We start from the raw sequence: 20,330 nt of genomic DNA on the forward strand, positions 1-20,330 counted from the left end.
TTAGCCAGTTGCAATCTCCTTTGTCTTAGGCAGCCAGATTAGGGAACATATCTGTAAAAACAACCAAAAAATGCAAAGTTATGGCAAGTTATGATTCATTGTGAATGTGCTTTTGGGTGGGAGGGGCGTAATTTTGGGCCACAACCAGCTGTGCTCAAAGCTTACTCCTGGTTCTGCATTCAGGAACCACTTCTGATGAGTTCAAGGGACCATATGGCATTCTCAAGATCAAACCTAGTTCAGCTGCATGCCAGGATATATGGACAATATTACCTTGTCCACAGTACATGTCACCTGAATGTGCTTTAAACCCAGTCTATGTTCTGACCACCGTTCACCCTCCATCCACATTTGGGGTTAGGATACTTAAAGAAGTAAATTTGTTCTAGGCAAGTTTATCCCAAGACACCAAAGGACTAAGCATAGAAATAAGATTGTGTATGATGAACTACGGGCTGGAGTGATAGTACAGAGGGTAGGGCGTTTGCCTTGCACATGGCCGACCCAAGTTCGATTCCTCCGCCCTCTCAGAGAGCTCGGCAAGCTACCGAGAGTATCTCGCCCACACAGCAAAGCCTAGCAAGCTACCCGTGGTGTATTCAATATGCCAAAAAACAGTAACAAGTCTCACGATGGAGACGTTACTGGTGCCCGCTGGAGCAAATCAATGAACAATGGGACGGACGACCAGACAGTGATACTGTGATACAGTGATGATAAACTACGAACGTAAGTGGACAGTTATCATTGACCAGGAATAGCCAGATGGTTAAGAGAAATGACGAGTAACTATCTCACGGTGATTCAATAAAAATTTTTTTTAAAAAAAGAGAAATGACGAATAAAGAAAACAAAACCTAAACTAACCTTCAACTCACAGACACAGAGCTTCCATTGGGGAAAAAAATAAAAGCTCAATTCTTGATTTTAGGAGAGGTTACACGAGGTGCATTTTGGCCTGATACTCTAATAAATTATTTTTGCAACATCCTTGATGATTAGAATGAATTCCAGAGGAGACATTTACCTGTGAGTTTGTGCTTGGGGTCTGTGTGCTCTGCCCAGTATCGATACCTAAAATGCATAAGTGTCCATCCTTCATTTCTCCTCCAACAGCAAGCACTGCGGACTGCCAGGGGCACCAGTCCATGGTCTTTAAAATTCCAAATTAATGCACAGTCAAGTCTGCCTTGACTGTGCATTAATCTGTGATCTTGCATGTGGGCTGCAGTCCTGAGGTCTGCGCAGCCCTCTTGGCCCTCCACCCACAGACAGGAGCAACTCCCCTCTCCCAGATAACTCCCTAACGACCAGAAATCACTTCTGGAGGGGAAGACACCTGTGAGGACTCTCGGCCAAATTATGGTAACAACTCTAACTATTTCAAACAGGAAAAACACATAACAATATCGTTGGGCAAACACATACTGTGAAGCAAACACACATTTAACACATACTGTGAAGCAAACACACATTTAACACATACTATGAAACAAAAGATGTGCTGCTGTGGTTGTTGACGTGTGTCTCTGGTTATTAAAGGCAGTCTCTCTCTTTCGGTTACCTGTGTTCTTAAGTTTTAGGTAGCAGTCGAGGAGAGAAGAGAAAGGAGAGTTGTGCATGACTGCTCAAACCCCACAACAGCATGTGTATTTTAAATCCAAATACTGTAGCACTGTAGCACTGTCCTCCCGTTGTTCATCCATTTGCTCGAGCGGGCACCAGTAATGTCTCCATTGTGATACTTGTTGTTACTGTTTCTGCCATACCGAATACAAATACAACTCAAGAGATAAAAGTTTCCTTCATTTTTAAATTATAATGATTGATTATGAAAATAGGGTTTAGGATTGCACACTGATACTGTTAACTAAAATGAGAAGTAACAGGAACCCTAGGAACAGAGAAATCAATCGATCAATAGGCAGGAGCACATGCTTTGCATGCAGGAGGCTTGATTCCTTGGCATCAAGTAGTCCCCAAAGCACTGATGTGAAAAACCCTCTGAGTACAGAGCTGGGGGAAACCAGGAAAAACAGAAGAAGAAATTTTTTTAAACAGTCATTTAAAGAACGTTTTATCAAATATTTTATTTACATTTCAATTATATAGTTTATCAATCATCCTGGTAACTAGTCTCATTTTTGCATAGCTTATGCTCTATGCAAATGATATAAAGTATCAAAATAACCATACCATTTTCTTTTTCTGTTGCTTTCATTTGTTCATAGGTTTTTTAACATGTCTGGTTAAAAAACACTTAGAATAAGTCAGAAGGCTGAAGCAGCAGAAGCAGCAACTCTTGGGAAATGAGAAATGCAAATGACCACATAATCAGAACCTTCAAACAACTACCTCAGAAATGACCTGCAACCTGAGCTCCAAGGAGGCCCCTAGGTGGTGTAGATGCCTGCTCAAGGGGAAATCACTGGCTTCTCTAGAGGTTCCCTGCAGCTCCAAACCCCTGTAAACTGGAGCTGTGCCCAGAAAGTTTAATATATTCTAAATTATGGACACTGGGGACAGAAGTAGTACAGGAGGTATACTTGCCTTGCATGTGACAGGTTCAACCCCTGAGCACAGCCATGTGTGATCCCTGAGCCAGAGTAAGCCCTGAGAATCTCCTAGTATGGCCCCAAAGTCAATTAATTAATTACTTATGAATACTAAAGGCAATAAATCCTTGATTTCAGCTAGATAGTTTGGGGCATTTGTACATGTACATATTTGCACATAAACATGTACCTTATACAGAGAAAATTTTTTGCCTACCTGGATATTTATAATTTATCTGAAAAATAAATCAAATACTGCATCTCATATGACATTCCTAACACCTGCTGTAGGTATATAAGCCCCATGGTATGCAGGTTATCACTTACATCCACAGAAGATCTGAACAGCTGTGAGGGTAGGATCCTAAGGGATACTAACTCATGTCTTGTTTCATTTGGGTTTGGTTTTAAAACTTCTATTCACTCAGCACCAATAATCAATTGGTGGCACAAATATAATAGTTCCAGTAAGGCGCTTCTTACCTGCTGAAGATACAGTGATCCCAGCTCAGAGCTCGACTACTGACAAATGACCCTGCATGTTTTTCAGCCATCATTCAGCTACTACATCCCATAGCTGAAACAATAAACAGGAGCTTTATGTCACATGGATACTTCACAGCCTAAGGTTTTCTCAGAGATCTTAATTACCTGTTACTGTTGACACATTAACAAGGCCTTTACTACGAGTTACAGAGCAGGATCAATGAGGGAGCAAGCTGTTTTCACAGTGGTCCTGACTGAAAGATGAGGCAGAGCCCAGGAATGTAGCATTCCTTCATTGTAAAGTTCCCTGGTGGATTTAATGTGCAACCAAGGGTTGAGAATCATGTCACACTTCTAATTCTGTAAACATTTTTAACCTGAATGGTTGTCAACAAATGTTCTGTATACCTCTAAGAGATGTCTTCCAGCTACAAATGATACTCTATTGATGAATAAGAACCTTGGTATGAAAGTAAATCATGTCATAACCTACAAGACACCCAATACCACCACAAAAAAATTAAACAAGTGAAAGCCACCTATGGCTCTCCAAAACCATCAAACACATAGGCAATATTGTTTCCACTACTTAAAATAAGCAATAATATACAATATATGAGAATTGGGTGAAAACTTGTAAGTTCCTTTTCATTTACCTGTTCTCTCTCTCTCTCTCTCCCTCTCTCTCTCTCTCTCTCTCTCTCTCTCTCTCTCTCTCTCTCTCTCACACACACACACACACACACGTTGGATATCATTGGTTTGTCCTTTCTCCCCTTGCCACTAGGAGCTTAGGTATATCGGTCACGCCCATTAAAGTGCTCCTGAGTCACTCCCATTCCTTTGTTTATCTGTAACCACTTCTACCAGTTTATCTGCTCTTCCTCTAATCAAACTCTGTTAATTCGTAAGGTCAGACCTTGCTAGGACAAGTGTATTGTAAGTTAATATTGTCTTTCTCCTCTCTTATGTCTTTTGAATAGTTTACCTTAAAACAATATCCTTTTTGTATGGACAAAGAAAGACATTTATTAATATGCTTTGGTAACATGGGATTTAATTGACTTCAAATATTATTCATTCCCGGGCATCTGCTTTCTTGACTTAAGCCTCAGCTGGCCTTACTTCCTAGCACCCTCAAAAGCAGGGTCCCAACGGGGGACGGGACGGACCCAGGGCAAACGGTGAGTTGTGTGCTACCCTGGCATCGAGATGGGCCTGGCCAAAGCGCCTAATGCTTAACTATATGTTAAGATCTTGGTCTTGGGCATGTGTCATGTCATGATCCAAAAGCAATGACGAGACTAAGGCCCTGCTAGGGCTAGGAAAGACTAATCTGGCCTGAGCGCTATAGTCTGAGATTGAGGTGACCCCCGGAGAGCAATTCTATAAGCTTAATGCGTCTCTTGCTATGTCCTTACAAAATGATTTATAATATGAATACTTATACGTTAGTCGGACAAAGAGAGGAGAAACACACCCATGGAATTCCGCTCTTGGGCGGATGTCCCACTGAGAGAGATTCTGTCCTAGTGAAAGCATCCCCTAAGGGATAGAACTTTACCCCCTATGGATTGTAACCACACCTACGAGTAAGCCCACTGTATGAGGGGTTGGGGGGAATTCGAGTGGAAACAGAGAGAGAATGAAGTAGGATGGGGGAGGAAGAAGCAGGAGGAGAATCAGAGGAGAAAGGAGAAAGGAGTTTGGAATAAACTTCGGTGAGACCAACCATCTTGACTCCGTTCCTTCCTTCGCCTGCCTCCCTTGCCCACTCTGTTCCTTTTTATTTTTGTGTTTTACACACACACACACACACACACACACACACACACACACACATACACACACACAATGCCACTCATTTTAAGTAACTCTATTCATTATGGCTTGAACTCAGGAGTATGGAGGCAAGAAAGGAGAACTAATAGGTCATCTTCTCTCCAATTCCTACAACTATGGATTCCACAAAGCCACTTTTGCTTGAGGGAAAAGACTTTTTAAAAAAGAGAGAGAGAAAGAAAATATGCAGGCCAGGAGATAGCTCAAGGGTCAAGGCTCATACTTTGCATGCATAAGGCCCTGAGTTCAATGCCTGGCACTGCATGGCCATTCTGAGCACACAAGGTCACCCAGAGGAACCCTAAGCACCACTAGGCCCAAGTGGAACCACATCACTGCGCTGGAGAATGGAACCATCTGGTTCAGCTGACTGAGTACTGCAGGGAGTACTGAGACCACTGGGACCTCTAAGCACTGCTCAGAAGAATTAAAAAATTCTTTCAATAACAATCTTAAAGGAAGTAGATACCAAAAAAAAAATACTGTGTTGGGGCTGGAGTGATAGCACAGCGGGTAGGGTGTTTGCCTTGCATGCAGCCGACTTGGGTTCGATTCCCAGCATCCCATATGATCCCCTGAACACCACCAGGGGTAATTCCTGAGTTCAGAGCCAGGAGTGACCCCTGTGCATCGCCGGGTGTGACCCAAAAAGAAAACAAGAATACTGTGTAAACAAAGGGTCCTTAAGGCTTAATATCATGAAGAAAAGAACCAGAGTGGTACCTCCTCTTCCTGCCCACAGCTTCAAGTACCACATCTATTTTCTCTTATTTTATATTAGCGAGTTATTGAAGGTACACCTCAGTTAATTAGCGGCTCACAGAGCACATTCAAGAGGGAGAAAACTCCCCCATCCCTGCACTTCTTCTTCCCTAGTACCAACTGCCAGACAGGTCCCCTCTTTGATCCAGGACAGAGAACATACATAGTTAGTTACATTTGAAACTGAAATCTGTATTTTTAATCCCATTGTGGTTGTCCCCATTCCAGATGTAAACAGAAGATCCAAGGGCTATCACAATAAGATTTTTAAGGTTCCAATCTAAGATATTCAGATCTATTTTTAAAGAGCACTTCAAATCAGGGTGAAAGTAAGCCAAATAAAATACTTTCAAATTAGTAACTTTTTAAAAAAGCACTACAAATTAATATGATCATAAATCTAATAAAAGTTTCACCTACCTACCTTGGTTGAGTTCCAAAGTTTAATTTTTATGTCAAATTTTGGTTCTTTCAATCCATTTTTCCCTATAAGAAATGAATAAATGTCTATATTTTAAGATTTATTTTTAAAAGCCAAAGGAATGGGGCCAGAGCAATAGTATAACTAGTAGACCCTTGCCTTGTACATAACCAGTCTGTTTTGATGCTCAGCATACCAGATGGTCCCTTGAGCACCACCAGGTATAATTTCTGAGTGCAGAGCCAAGAATAACCCCTGAGCATAACCAGATGTGGCTCAAAAAGAAAGCTGAAGAAAAAAGTCTGACAATCCAGAATTCTAAATCCAACAAAAATGTCATGAAACAAGGAATAATAAATGTAAGAGAAGTACTTTTCAACAAACCTGAGCAGCAAGAATGCTAAAGGTACAGGGAAATTATATGATATATATATATATATGAGAGAGATCTCAGGAAAGAATGATAACATTAGAATTGGTAAATATTTTAGTAAACATAAAGAAATGTCCTCCTTTTAGAACTCTCCATGACACTGAAGCTAAAAGCATCTTTGAGGATGAAACAGCACTGACCATACAAGTGGAAGCAAACATAAACAAATGGGACTACATCAAACTAAGAAGATTCTGCTCTTCAAAAGAAACAGTGACCAAAATACAGAAAGAGCCCACAGAATGGGAAAGAATATTTACCCAATACCCATCTGATAAGGGATTAATAACCAGGATATACAAGACACTAGTAGAATTGTATAAGAGAAAATCCTCCAACCCCATCAAAAAATGGGGAAAAGAAATGAACATAAGTTTCCTCAAAAAAAAATACAAATGGCCAAAAGGCACATGAAAAAATGCTCCATGTCTCTAGTCATCAGGGAGATGCAAATCAAAACAACAATGAGATATTATCTCACACCACAGAGACTGGCACACATTCAAAAGAACAAAAGCAACCAGTGCTGGCATGGATATGGGGGAAAAGGGACATTCTTTCACTGTTGGTGGGAATACCAAGTTCAACCTTTCTGGAAAACAATATGGACAGTCCTTCAAAAACTAGACATTGAGCTTCCATATGACCCCACAATACCACTTCTGGGAATATATCCCGAGGATGCAAAAAAGCACAGTAGAAATGACATCTGTACCTATATATTCATTGCAGCACTGTTCACAATAGCCAAAATCTGGAAACAACCCAAGTATCTAACAGATGAATGGTTAGAGAATCTTTGGTACATCTACACAATGGAATACTAGCAGCTGTTAAGAGAGATGAAGTCATGAAATTTGCTTATAAATAGATAGACACGGAGAGCATCATGCTAAGTGAAATAAGTCAGAAAGAGAGGGACAGACATAGAAGGACTGCATTCATTTGTGGAGTATAGAATAACATCACATGAGGCTGACACCCAAGGACAGTAGATACAAGGGCCAGGAGGATTCCCCATAGCTAGAAGACTCCTTCCTGAACGGAGGAGAGAAGGCAGATGGAATAGAGAAGGAATCACTAAGAAAATGATGGCTGGAGGAATCAGTCAGGATGGGAGATGCATGCCAAAAGTATATAATGGACCAAACATGATGACCTTTCAGTGTCTGTGTTGCAAGCCATAATGCCCAAAAGTAGAGAGAGAGTATGGGGAATATCGCCTGCCATGGAGGCAGGGGAAGGGTGGGAAAGGGGGGTATACAGGGGATATTGGTGGTGGGGAATATGTACTGGTGGAAGGATGGGTGTTTGATCATTGTGTGGTTGTAACCCAAACATGAAAGCTTGTAACTATCTCACGGTGATTCAATAAGATTAAAAAATAATTTAAAAAAATTTTTAAATAAAAGGAAATTTTCTTCTTTTATACTAAAATACAAGTGCAGAGTCAGGAGGCCCAAAGAAAAAAGGAAAGGAAGGGAAGGAAGGGAAGGAAGGGAAGGAAGAGAAGGAAGGGAAGGAAAGAAGGAAGGAAGGAAGGAAGGAAGGAAGGAAGGAAGGAAGGAAGGAAGGAAGGAAGGAAGGAAGGAAGGAAGGAAGGAAGGAAGGAAGGAAGGAAGGAGGGAGGGAAGGAAGAAAGGAAGGAAGGAGGGAGGGAGGGAGGGAGGGAGGGAGGGAGGGAGGATGGAAGGAAGAATTTAATTTGAGGCAAAAGTCCTATTTTGTTCAGACAGGATTAGATCTTAATTTTATGAGAGTACAAAATATATCTGATTATTTCAACATTTAAATTCATGATATGAGTTATAACTTACAGTAGTCATTTCAGAGACCACTGAGATGAATCTTTGCCTCTGTTTGTAGTATGGAATAATTTATATCAGTGAAACTTTTAAGACTGAAGGACTCATCACTGGCTCCATCTTTGCAATCTATAAGAAACAAAAAATTTTATAAATCTCTATGATCCTAAAAACATGATATGTGTCACTTCAGCTAATACAAGATAAGAGAGTAAAAAAATTAAGCAGTCATCATTATAAAACTAAACTATAAGTTTCAAAGGGAGTAAAGGTAAAAAATAAGACTTATGTATTAATTTTAACAAATAAGATTTTACATAGCTAACTACATTTTCTAATAAGAAGTATATAAATGTCAGGCCTAAATGTTGATGACTAATTTTGTGGAAATTAGTCATCAACATTTATGAGCTACTACTACTAATAATACTACTACTATGAAGTTTTTAATATTTATTCTGTAGTGTGAGATTTTTCAAATCTATGTAATTTTTGCATATCTATATGTACATCACTTCACCAATTGTCTGGTAAACATAAACCATGCCCTGAGTCTGTCAATAGCTTTTTTCTGATTCATTGATTTTGGCTTTCTCTGAGTGCTCCTATATCACACTAGAGAGTTACTTTTTTTGCTAGTTTGGCCCATGATTATCTGAGTCAGGGTTATATTTTGTACTCAGCTTTAATTCTCATCAAAAGACCCCACGAAGTCTAAACCACAGGCCACTGTCTTTTTATCTTTCCAACCACTTGGACTGCCATCAAAGTACAAATGACATGATCAACAGGAAGTGAGTCCACCCCAGTGACTTGTGGTCTCTCTGACTTGATGGCTTCTGATAAAAGTATGAAAGCTTCACAATGCTGTACTGAAAAGACAGACTGTTACTCATAGCCTCTGTGTTAGCTGTGAAAACCTGCAGTTGTGGGCAGAACTCTGCAAGATTTCCGGAAATACTCTAGCACCACCTATGAAGAATCACTAAAGGTTAAAAAAAAATGAATACCAAAAAAATCCTGAAAGTCCAGAGAGATAGGACAACAGGTAATGTGCTTCCCTTGCATGCTGCCGACCTAAACTCAGTCCCCAGCGCCACATAAGGTCTTCCATGCTTTTCATCTGGAGTGGGGAAGACAGGGTATGTTTACTCATTTTTTCATTTCTTCATTGGGGAGGCCATACTCCGCAGTGCTCATGGCTTACTCTTAGCTCTGCATTCAGGCATAAGTTTGGCAGTGCTTGGGGGACCATATGAATGCCAATCAAATGCAAAGCAAGACCCTTACCCAGTCTATTATCTCGTCAGCCCTGACAAACTTCTTTTAAGCTTTCTGTGAAGAGCTAAAACATCACAAAATAGTCAACACAATATTGAAGGAAAATAAACAAGTTGAAGGAGCCAGAGTGATAGTAGAGTGGGTAGATAGTAAGTGCAGTTGCATGCAGCCAACCTGGCTTCAATCCCTGGCATCCCATATGGTCCCCACGCACCGCCAGGAGAAATTCCTGAGTGCAGAACCAGGAATAACCCCTGAGCATTGATGTGTGACCCCTCCACAAAAAAAAAAGGCAAAAAAACAAAAAAGCAAGCAAGCAAACAAGAAAGAAAGAAGTTGAAGAACAAACTCCATGTCTCAAGACATACTATAAAGCTGTGCTGCTTTCACACATGCCATGTAGATATTACATGTTTAGTTGTGGTGTTCTGGCACATTCTGACTGCAGTGCTCACTGGAGTCACACATTTAGTTGCAGTGGTCACACACATTCTCTCCCGAGGTCACATACAGCAGAGCAGTCAGGACCCTGCTTGACTCATTTGGGTGTCACCATGGATCAAAGTCTCACCTCAGGCTCACAGGCAAGTGCTTTTGCCAATGAGCCTTCGTCCTTGAGTTAAAAGACAGTTCAAAGAAAACAGAAACATTTCTAAAAACCTATCAAATGCCATCAGAAAAAATGAAAGAATGTAGAACATTCATGAAGCAGGACAAAAATTCTAAGAAAAGAACAAACATTGCCGAAGACTGGACGGAGCTGAGCTTACCACTGAGAAGGTGGGGGGAGGAATGAGATGAAAGCTAGAACAGAAATACAAAACTTAGAAAACCAACATAATCATTTCAGAAATAAGGAAACTAGAAACCAAAGTAAAAAGATCACTAAAGAAAATATAAGAAACTGTCCTAGAACTAAAGGACACCGTCTCCAGAGCTGAAAAGATTCAGAGGATTTTTTGTTACAATGAGTCAAAAATAAATTAATGAAAATCCACACCCAGCTTTATCATCTTGAAATTTCAGGATGCTAGCAACAAAAGATTTCTCCACGAGCATGCTGAAAGAAAAAACAGGCAACAGACAACGCACAGGAAGGAAGTCATAGTAGCACGTGGCTTGGCAAGAGAAACAATAAAGAAACAATAAAGTAAGAAAACAATAAAGCAATGTCCTCACGGTTCTGAGTGTCACTAGAATTTACCAGCAGTTAAACTAGGAATCACGTGCAAGTTGATTAAGTAAGATATGTCCACCAGGACATTTTCAGGTCAGCTCACATAAAGAGCACAGAATGGTTGCCGGGAAAGAGTGGGTCTGACTGGAGAGAAAGCTGTCCGGGATCGCTGTGCCAGCGGCCAGGAGAGCAACCCATTCCACGGGGTCTGGGACGAAAGCCGTGCAGGAAAATCAGAAATTATGGGGGTGAGCTCATGGAAAAGGATATCCCGAGATCAATAAATTTGGGTCTTAAGGGAAATGGTTAGTTTCATGGATACAGACTAAATGATAACAGGAAATGCTCCTAGGAAATGACTGATTTTACACCGTCCCAAGAGCTCCTAGTTGACCCTTTATCACGAGCCCTTACACTCTCATTTAATACTGATTTGGAACTTGTCTTTAACCGTAAACGGGAACCCACTTTTATGGAACCATCTTGCTATGAAGTTGGATTGTGCTTTCCCAATTATGTCTCTTCGGGAATAATTTTGAATCTTTGTTCTTAATCACAAGTGAAAGGAAAAATTACAAGAAAGAAAGGGTTTAGGGGCCTCCCGAGTGCGCCCCTGGTTCCCACGCGGCCGCCGGGACTTGGGACCCTTGCCGCCGCCACTTCCCGCGCCCCACCGCCCCGGCTTTCCCGTCCGCCCGGCTCCCTCCAACCCGGCCTTTTCCCAGGTAATCAGGAGACTCCCAGCCACGCCTCCCGAGTGCGCCCCTGGTTCCCACGCGGCCACCGGGACTTGGGACCCTTGCCGCCACCACTTCCCGCGTCCCACCGCCCCGGCTTTCCTGGGACCATTGTCCCAGGAGCCCCTGCTAGGAAGAAACGGGGGCGTGGCCTGAAAGGGGCGTGGTCTAAAAGGGGCGTGGCCTCCTGCCAGAGCGGCGGCCGCAGATATTATTTCCTACCTTAGCACATTGGGTATGGTCTTCTTGCTTTGAAAATCGGTTTAACACATCTCATAGACTTATGCGAACTAGCCTATTAGCTCTAAGTTTAGAAAAATTATCAGTGAATAAGAGAAGCTTAGCAAAGCTTTTGTAAAGACAACTTAGCCTTAAGTCTTCATTAAAGCCCCAACATCAATCAGAAAGAAAAGGCTGAGTGTAAGGAAGACTTCTAGAATAGGAATAAAGCTGCCATCAGAAATAGCACAAACAGAGCCCCTCCTTCTCTCAGCAAGAGGTAGGAGGAATAAACACCTACAAAGTTCCAATCCTATACTTCCATAACAATATGAAGAAGCAGCGAAAATCCCCTCCAGGAAGAGAGGGAGAAGAAAAGATACTAGAAACCTCAAAAGAGGCTCGCAACATCTACGACCTCTCAGATAAACAATTCAGAGAGGAAATATGGAGGAGAGTCGACCTACTCCAAGCAAATATGGAACAGACATCCAATAAATTAAGGGAGGAGATGAATCAAGCGCTGGAACGGTCTACCAAGAAAATACAGGAAGAAATGAGAGCAGAAATGAGAGCAGAAATTTCAAACCTTCGAACGGAAGTCTCACAAATAAAGGAATCGGTAGATGAAATAAAAATCTCACTAGATGCCCTCAACAGTAGAATGACTACAGCCGAAGACAGAATCAGTGATCTGGAAGATGAGCTGCAGAAAGCTTATAGACAACAACAAATCATGGCCAAAGACCTCAAAATGGCTATAGAGCGAATCAGAGCCCTGGGGGATGACTTCAAGAGGAACAACATAAGAATCATTGGAGTACCAGAACCGCAGGGAAGCAACCCCAATGAAAAAAACACAGTCAAAGATATCATTGCTAAGAAATTCCCAGAGCTGGAGAAGGCAGGCATCCAGATACAAGGAGTCCGAAGAGTACCGGCAAAAAGAGACCCAAATAAAAAGACCCCAAGGCATATCATAGTCAGAATGACGGATACCATGGATAGAGACGCAATTCTGCAAGCAGCAAGGTCAAGGAAGGAAATCACATACAAAGGAGCACCCCTCAGATTTACGGCCGATCTGTCAGAAGAAACCCTCCGAGCCCGAAGACAATGGTGGGACATAGTGAAAAAACTCAATGAAATGAATGCCTCACCAAGAATACTTTATCCGGCTAAACTCTCACTCAAACTCGAAGGAACTATACACTACTTCTCGGATAAACAACAGCTCAGGTCCTTCATAGACTCAAAACCAATCTTGAAAGAAGGTCTAAAGGGGCTACTGTAAGACAAGGAGGAGCCCCATAAGAACAACAAATCCCACAGAAAGATGACACAAAACCACATCACAATAATCTCTCTCAATGTCAATGGCCTAAATGCACCTATCAAGAGACACAGAGTGGCTAAATGGATCCGGAAATTAAACCCAACATTCTGTTGCCTGCAAGAAACACACCTGAACAAACAGAGTAAACATAGACTCAAAGTCAAAGGATGGAAAACAATCCTCCAAGCAAACAACCCCCTTAAAAAAGCTGGAGTGGCCATCCTGGTATCCGACAACATAGATTTTAGGATGAAAAAGATCAAAAGGGACAGCAAAGGTCATTTTCTGTTTATCAAGGGATATGTACAACAGGAAGAAATCACACTCTTAAACGTATATGCTCCTAACGAACGACCGGCTAAATATTTAAAACAACTCCTAACAGACTTCAAAGAGGACATCACTAACAGCACAATTGTAGTCGGAGACTTCAATACGGCCTTATCGCCTCTAGATAGATCCACAAGAACAAAACTCAACAAGGAAACACTGACTCTGAAAGAAGAAATAGAAGAGAGAGGCCTAATAGACCTATACAGGGCCTTACACCCCAAAAAGAAAGAATACACATTCTTTTCCAGTGCACACGGAACCTTTTCTAAAATAGACCATGTACTGGGCCCCAGAACATACCTCAATAGAATCGGAAAAATAGAAATTGTATCAACCATTTTTTCAGACCACGATGCGCTGAAGATAGAAGCTAACCACTCACAAACACGGAAAATCAAATCAAACACCTGGAAACTAAACAATTCAATGTTGAACAATGAGTGGGTCAGGAAGGAAATCAAGGAAGAAATCAAAAGATACTTAGAAACTAATGAGAATGAAGACACGAGCTACCAAAACCTATGGGACGCAGCTAAAGCCGTGTTAAGGGGAAAATTTATAGCTCTCCAAGCATTCCTCAGGAAGGAAGAAAGGACCCACATAGATAGCTTGACTTCACGACTCAAGACCCTAGAAAAGGACCAGAAAAAGGACTCCAAACCAGACCGAAGGAAAGAAATAATAAAAATTAGAGCAGAAATTAATGACATCGAAACCAAAAAAACAATCCGAAAGATCAATGAAACAAAGAGTTGGTTCTTTGAGAAAATAAATAAGATTGATAAACCGCTAGCAAGACTCACAAAGAAAGAAAGAGAGAAAACTCTAATAAATCGAATCAGAAATGAAAAGGGGGACATCATAACAGAAACCAGTGAGATTCAAAAGATCATTAGAGACTACTTTGAAGGTCTTTACGCCACAAAAAAGGAGAACCTAAAAGAAATGGATGGATTCCTTGATTCCTATAATCTCCCAACACTGAAGAAAGAAGACCTGGAATACCTGAATAGACCCATCAATGTTAAGGAAATTGAAACTGTAATCAAAAACCTCCCCAAAAACAAAAGCCCAGGCCCAGATGGTTTCACTGGCGAATTCTTCCAAACATTTAAAGAAGACCTATTGCCTGTTTTCCTCAAACTTTTCCAGGAAATTGAAAAAACAGGAACTCTCCCAAACAGTTTCTATGAAGCACATATCTCCCTAATACCAAAAGCAAACAAAGACACCACTAAGAAAGAAAATTACAGACCAATTTCCCTGATGAACACCGATGCGAAGATCCTCAACAAAATACTAGCAAATAGGATCCAACAACTCATCAAAAAGATCATACATCACGACCAAGTGGGATTCATCCCAGGGATGCAAGGATGGTTTAACATTCGGAAATCAATCAACATAATCCAGCATATCAACAAAAGTAAAGACAAAAACCATATGATCATATCAATAGATGCAGAGAAAGCATTTGACAAGATCCAACATCCTTTCATGATGAAAACCCTCGCCAAAATGGGGTTTGGAGGAACTTTCCTCAAGATAGTCAAAGCCATCTATCACAAGCCTACGGCAAGCATTATCCTCAACGGGGAAAAACTAAGGGCCTTTCCTCTGAGATCGGGCACAAGACAAGGATGCCCACTCTCACCACTCCTCTTCAATATAGTACTGGAAGTACTTGCGATAGCTGTTAGACAAGAAAAAGAGATTAAGGGCATCCAGATAGGAAAGGAAGAAATCAAACTCTCACTATTTGCAGACGACATGATACTATATCTAGAGAAGCCTAAAACCTCTACTAAGAAACTCTTAGAAACAATAGACTTATACAGTAAAGTTGCAGGCTACAAAATAAATACCCAAAAATCCATGGCCTTCATATATGCAAACAATGAGGCAGAGGAAAGGGACATGAAAAAAGCAATCCCATTCACAATCGTGCCCCAGAAAATCAAGTACCTCGGAATCAGCTTAACCAAGGAAGTAAAAGACCTTTACAAAGAAAACTACAAAACGCTACTCCATGAAATCAAAGAGGACATGAGGAAATGGAAACATATACCCTGCTCGTGGATAGGGAGAATCAATGTTGTCAAAATGGCAATACTCCCTAAAGCATTATACAGATTCAATGCGATCCCAATATGTATACCCATGACATTCTTCAAAGAAATGGATCAAGCAATCCTAAAATTCATATGGAATAACAAACGTCCAAGGATAGCTAAAACAATTCTTGGGGAAAAGATGATGGGAGGCATCACCCTCCCCAGCCTCAATCTTTACTACAAAGCAGTAACAATTAAAACAGCATGGTACTGGAACAAAGGCAGAGCCGTAGACCAATGGAACAGGGTGGAATATCCCTACACACAACCCCAAATTTATGATCATCTAATCTTTGATAAGGGAGCAAGAGAGGTGAAGTGGAGCAAGGAAAGCCTCTTTAACAAATGGTGCTGGCAAAACTGGACAACCACATGCAAAAAAATGGGTTTAGACCTTGACCTGACACCATGCACAAAAGTCAGATCAAAATGGATTAAAGACCTCAACATTAGACCACAAACCATAAGGTACATTGAAGACAAGGTAGGCAAAACCCTCCACGATATTGAAGATAAAGGTATCTTCAAACGTGACACGGAACTAAGCAATCTAGTAAAAACAGAGATCAACAAATGGGACTACATTAAACTAAAAAGCTTCTGCACCGCAAGATATACAGTGACCATAATACAAAGACTATCCACAGAATGGGAAAGGATATTTACACAATACCCATCAGATAAGGGGTTGATATCAATGGTATATAAAGCACTGGTTGAACTCTACAAAAAGAAAACATCCAACCCCATCAAAAAATGGGGCGAAGAAATGAACAGAAACTTTACCAAGGAAGAAATACGAATGGCCAAAAGGCACATGAAAAAGTGCTCTGCATCACTAATCATCAGAGAGATGCAGATCAAAACAACCATGAGATACCACCTCACACCACAGAGACTGGCACACATCCAAAAGGACAAAAGCAACCGCTGTTGGAGAGGATGTGGGGAGAAAGGGACCCTTCTACACTGCTGGTGGGAATGCCGGCTAGTTCAGCCCTTTTGGAAAACAGTATGGACGATTCTCAGAAAACTAGAGGTTGAGCTCCCATTTGACCCAGCAATACCACTGCTGGGAATATATCCCAGAGAGGCAAAAAAGTACAATCGAAACAACATCTGCACATGTATGTTCATCGCAGCACTGTCTACAATAGCCAGAATCTGGAAAAAACCCGAATGCCCCCAAACGGATGACTGGTTGAGGAAACTTTGGTACATCTATACAATGGAATACTATGCAGCTGTTAGAAAAAAGGAAGTCAAGAATTTTGTAGTTAAGTGGATGGGCATGAAAAGTTTCATGCTGAGTGAAATGAGTCAGAAAGAGAGAGACAGACATAGAAAGACTGCACTCATCTATGGTATATAGAATATCAGAGTGGGAGACTAATACCCAAGAACTGTAGAAATAAGTACCAGGAGGTTGACCCCATGGCTTTGCGGCTGGCCTCACGTTCCGGGGAAAGGGCAACTCAGAGAAGCGATCACCAACTACATTGTAGTTGAAGGCCATCTGGGGGAAGGGAGTTGCGGGCTGAATGAGGGATAGAGACTGAGCACAGCGGCCACTGAACACCTTTATTGCAAACCACAACAGCTAATTAGAGAGAGAGAACAGAAGGGAATGCCCTGCCACAGTGGCAGGGTGGGGTGGGGGGGAGATGGGATTGGGGAGGGTGGGAGGGACACTGGGTTTACGGGTGGTGGAGAATGGGCACTGGTGAAGGGATGGGTTCCCAAACTTTGTATGAGGGAAGTATAAGCACAAAAGTGTATAAATCTGTAACTGTACCCTCACGGTGATTCTCTAATTAAAAATAAATAAATTATTAAAAAAAAAAGAAAGGGTTTAGGAAAGGGGGGTGCATTTTAGAGATCTCCACCATTGCAAGACTGTTATTGAAAGTCCTTTACGTTTTCTCCTAGGTAATTTAGTATATGATCAATATAGTCACCGTCAGCAAACTGAAACCTTTTCTTATGGACAAAAAATGTGCTCAGATAGTTTCAGCTCTATATGTGAATGCAGTGTTTACAGTTCATGTAAAAATTCCCCAAGGGTTTCTTTGCACTTAATTTAAATGTTAGGGTGAGTTTCAGCAAACTGAAGAGCTGTTCAGATACCCACTTTGTAGAGAAGGAAATTGAGGTTCAGACTCCGTATGTAACCTAAAACTATCATACGAACCTTATACTTGAAGTCATTTTGTCAGAGGAAACTTTTTGCTGCAGTTTTGTTTCTGATCCTAGAGTTCTCCAAACTCCTGCAGAGCCGATTTTTTTTTCCCTTTCTGTCTCCCAGAAATTGCTTCAGAGCTTCTTCAGAGTTTTAATTGTAGTTACAATTCCCTGATCCCAGTCAGTATGTTACTACTTGACTCCTAGAGCGTGGAATATTCTGTCTTACCCATTTTTCTTGTATCTCAAGGCAGTATGATCAGGGCTGAGTTTTCTACTGTTATTTTTACATACAGATGCTAAGCACCTGCTGTTGACTATTGGAACTCAAGATGCTTGAAATGTTAGAACCTTTGTTCAAGAGTTTATGGAAATTGGGGGGGGAGGGGTGGAGTAATGGTACAGCAGGTAAGGCTTTTGCCTTGTACACTGCAGACACCCGACAATCGCCGGAATCCCATATCGCCTACTGAGTGCTGCCAGGAGTGATTGTTCCAGCGTGCAGAGCCCAGGAGTAAGCCCTGAGCATCAAAGGTTGTTGCCCAAAAAACAAAACAAACAAAAGATTTCAGGTTGCAAGGCATTTTAAGTTCATTGTTTAGTGGTACCAAAAAAATGGTATGGATATATGATCATTTAGAGGTTGGAATAATCAAAGGATTATCTAAGATCAGCCTTGACCCTGGGTAACACTTAGTTAAAGGCAAAATGAACAGAACCGATTTGCCCATTCCTAATAGAGGTGTATATATGGGAAGGTTGGGCTGGAGTGATAGCACAGCAGGTAGGCCATTTGCCTTGCATGCGGCCAACCCAGCTTCGATTTCTCCGCCCCTCTTGGAGAGCCAAGCATGCTACCGAGAGTATCCTGCCTGAATAGCAGAGCCTGGCAAGCTACCTATGGCGTGTTGGATATGCCAAAACAGTAACAACAAGTCTTACAATGGAGACGTTACTGGTGCCCACTCTAGCAAATCGATGAGTAATGAGATGACAGTGACAGTGATAACAAAACATTTTTCTCCTTTGGGCCACACCTAATAGGTCTGTGCTCAGGGATCATTCCTGGCTCTGTGCTCAGGAGACCACATGTGGTTCTGGGATTCAAACTGGGGCCCCAACCTTAGATAAATGCTTAGCAAGAGACTTAAACTTTGAACTGCCTTTCTAGTCCCTAAAGCAAAGTTTTGTTTTGTTTTGTTTTGTTTTGTTTTGCTTTTTGGGTCACACCTGGCGATGCACAGGGTTTACTCCTGGCTCTGCACTCAGGAATTACCCCTGGCGGTGCTCAGGGGACCATATGGGATGCTGGGATTCGAACCCGGGTTGGCAAACACCCTACTCGCTGTGCTATTGCTCCAGCCCCAAGCAAAGTTTTTAATTCCCAACTTTTTAATTTCCCAGAAAAATGCTATCCTGGAGAGAAAGCCAGCTAGTGGCAATGACTAATAGATACATAGTAATATGACATGAATATTAAATATTAATTTGTTTATTCAAATGCTATGGAGGTTGAAGAGAGAGTACAGCAGTTAGGCACTTGCCTTGCACGCACCTAACCTGAGTTCAATCCCCGGCACCACATATGATCCCCTGAGCTCCTTCAGGGGTGACTCCTGCAAAGCCAGGAGTAAGACTGGTCAACCTCAGGTGTGATTCAAAAGTACTATAATTTTTAAATTATTTTAACTATTCATTATGTAAATTGCTCCTTATTATTTTGATTATCTTACATTATTTTAATTATTTAATTATTTCTCTCATATATGGGATATAAAGAACATAGTAGGGGAATAACAAATGCCCAAAGGTCATGGAAACAGTGAACAAGCCAAGAACTGGTCTTCAGTAGGAAACTTATCACTGGTGGGTGACGGGGTGTGGGGGTGAGAATAGGACAAGGAGGGAACAGTATGACAATGCTTGAGAGAAGTGGTCTCTCAGGAAGAGGAGGAGGTGATAAAAGGAGGTAAAGTGATATGCATTTTGCCCTATCAGTAACAATATTATAAATCACAAAGCCTAAAAAAAAATTAAGTGCCTGTTAGAGGCAGACTGGTGCATGGGGGAACGTGGACAGTAGTGAAGGGACTGCTGTTAGAACAGTGTTTGCCTGAAATCCAACCATCAAAAACTCTGTAATTCACAGCAACTAAATTAAATATATATAAATAATTTCAAAACATAAACATAAAAGTATGATATGATTATACTGAAGGAGGTGAAGGAGGCCTAAGGAGAAATAAGCTCTTATCTACTCTGTTACAGTCACCTAACGAAGTCTAAAATTGCAAGCAATAGCAGTTTAAAGGTGGGCTGGAGCCATAGCACAGCGGGAAGGGTGTTTGCCTTGCACAAGGCTTGATCTGGATTTGATTCCCAGCATCCCATATGGTCCCCCGAGCACTGCCAGGAGTAATTCCTGAGTGAAGAGCCAGGAGTAAACCCCGTGCATCTCTGGGTGTGACACAAAAAGAAAAAACTAATTTAAAAATATCAATTTAAAGATACAGCTTAGAAATTCGATGTACATAGCAGGAGGAACAACCGCAAGAGCAAGTTTGGGTACCTTGAGAAAATGGGACTTGGGTGCAGGAATAGTTAAGGCAGAGGATTATGACCAACTTCACAATTAGGTTGATTTATTC

General features: G+C 41.4%; 1 protein-coding gene across 1 annotated transcript in view; it reads right to left on the reverse strand.

Annotated features, from left to right (window-relative positions):
* The window catches only part of CDC20B (cell division cycle 20B), a 34,740-nt gene continuing 14,410 nt past the window's right edge, over positions 1–20,330 (reverse strand). The window contains 8 exon segments of the mRNA XM_055126443.1: positions 1–51; positions 1,028–1,153; positions 2,356–2,410; positions 3,039–3,072; positions 3,075–3,137; positions 5,745–5,814; positions 5,816–5,940; positions 8,317–8,433. Coding sequence (XP_054982418.1) covers positions 1–51; positions 1,028–1,153; positions 2,356–2,410; positions 3,039–3,072; positions 3,075–3,137; positions 5,745–5,814; positions 5,816–5,940; positions 8,317–8,433 — 641 coding nt within the window.

Source organism: Sorex araneus, chromosome 1, assembly GCF_027595985.1.
Source record: "Sorex araneus isolate mSorAra2 chromosome 1, mSorAra2.pri, whole genome shotgun sequence".
Taxonomy (NCBI): Eukaryota; Metazoa; Chordata; class Mammalia; order Eulipotyphla; family Soricidae; genus Sorex; species Sorex araneus.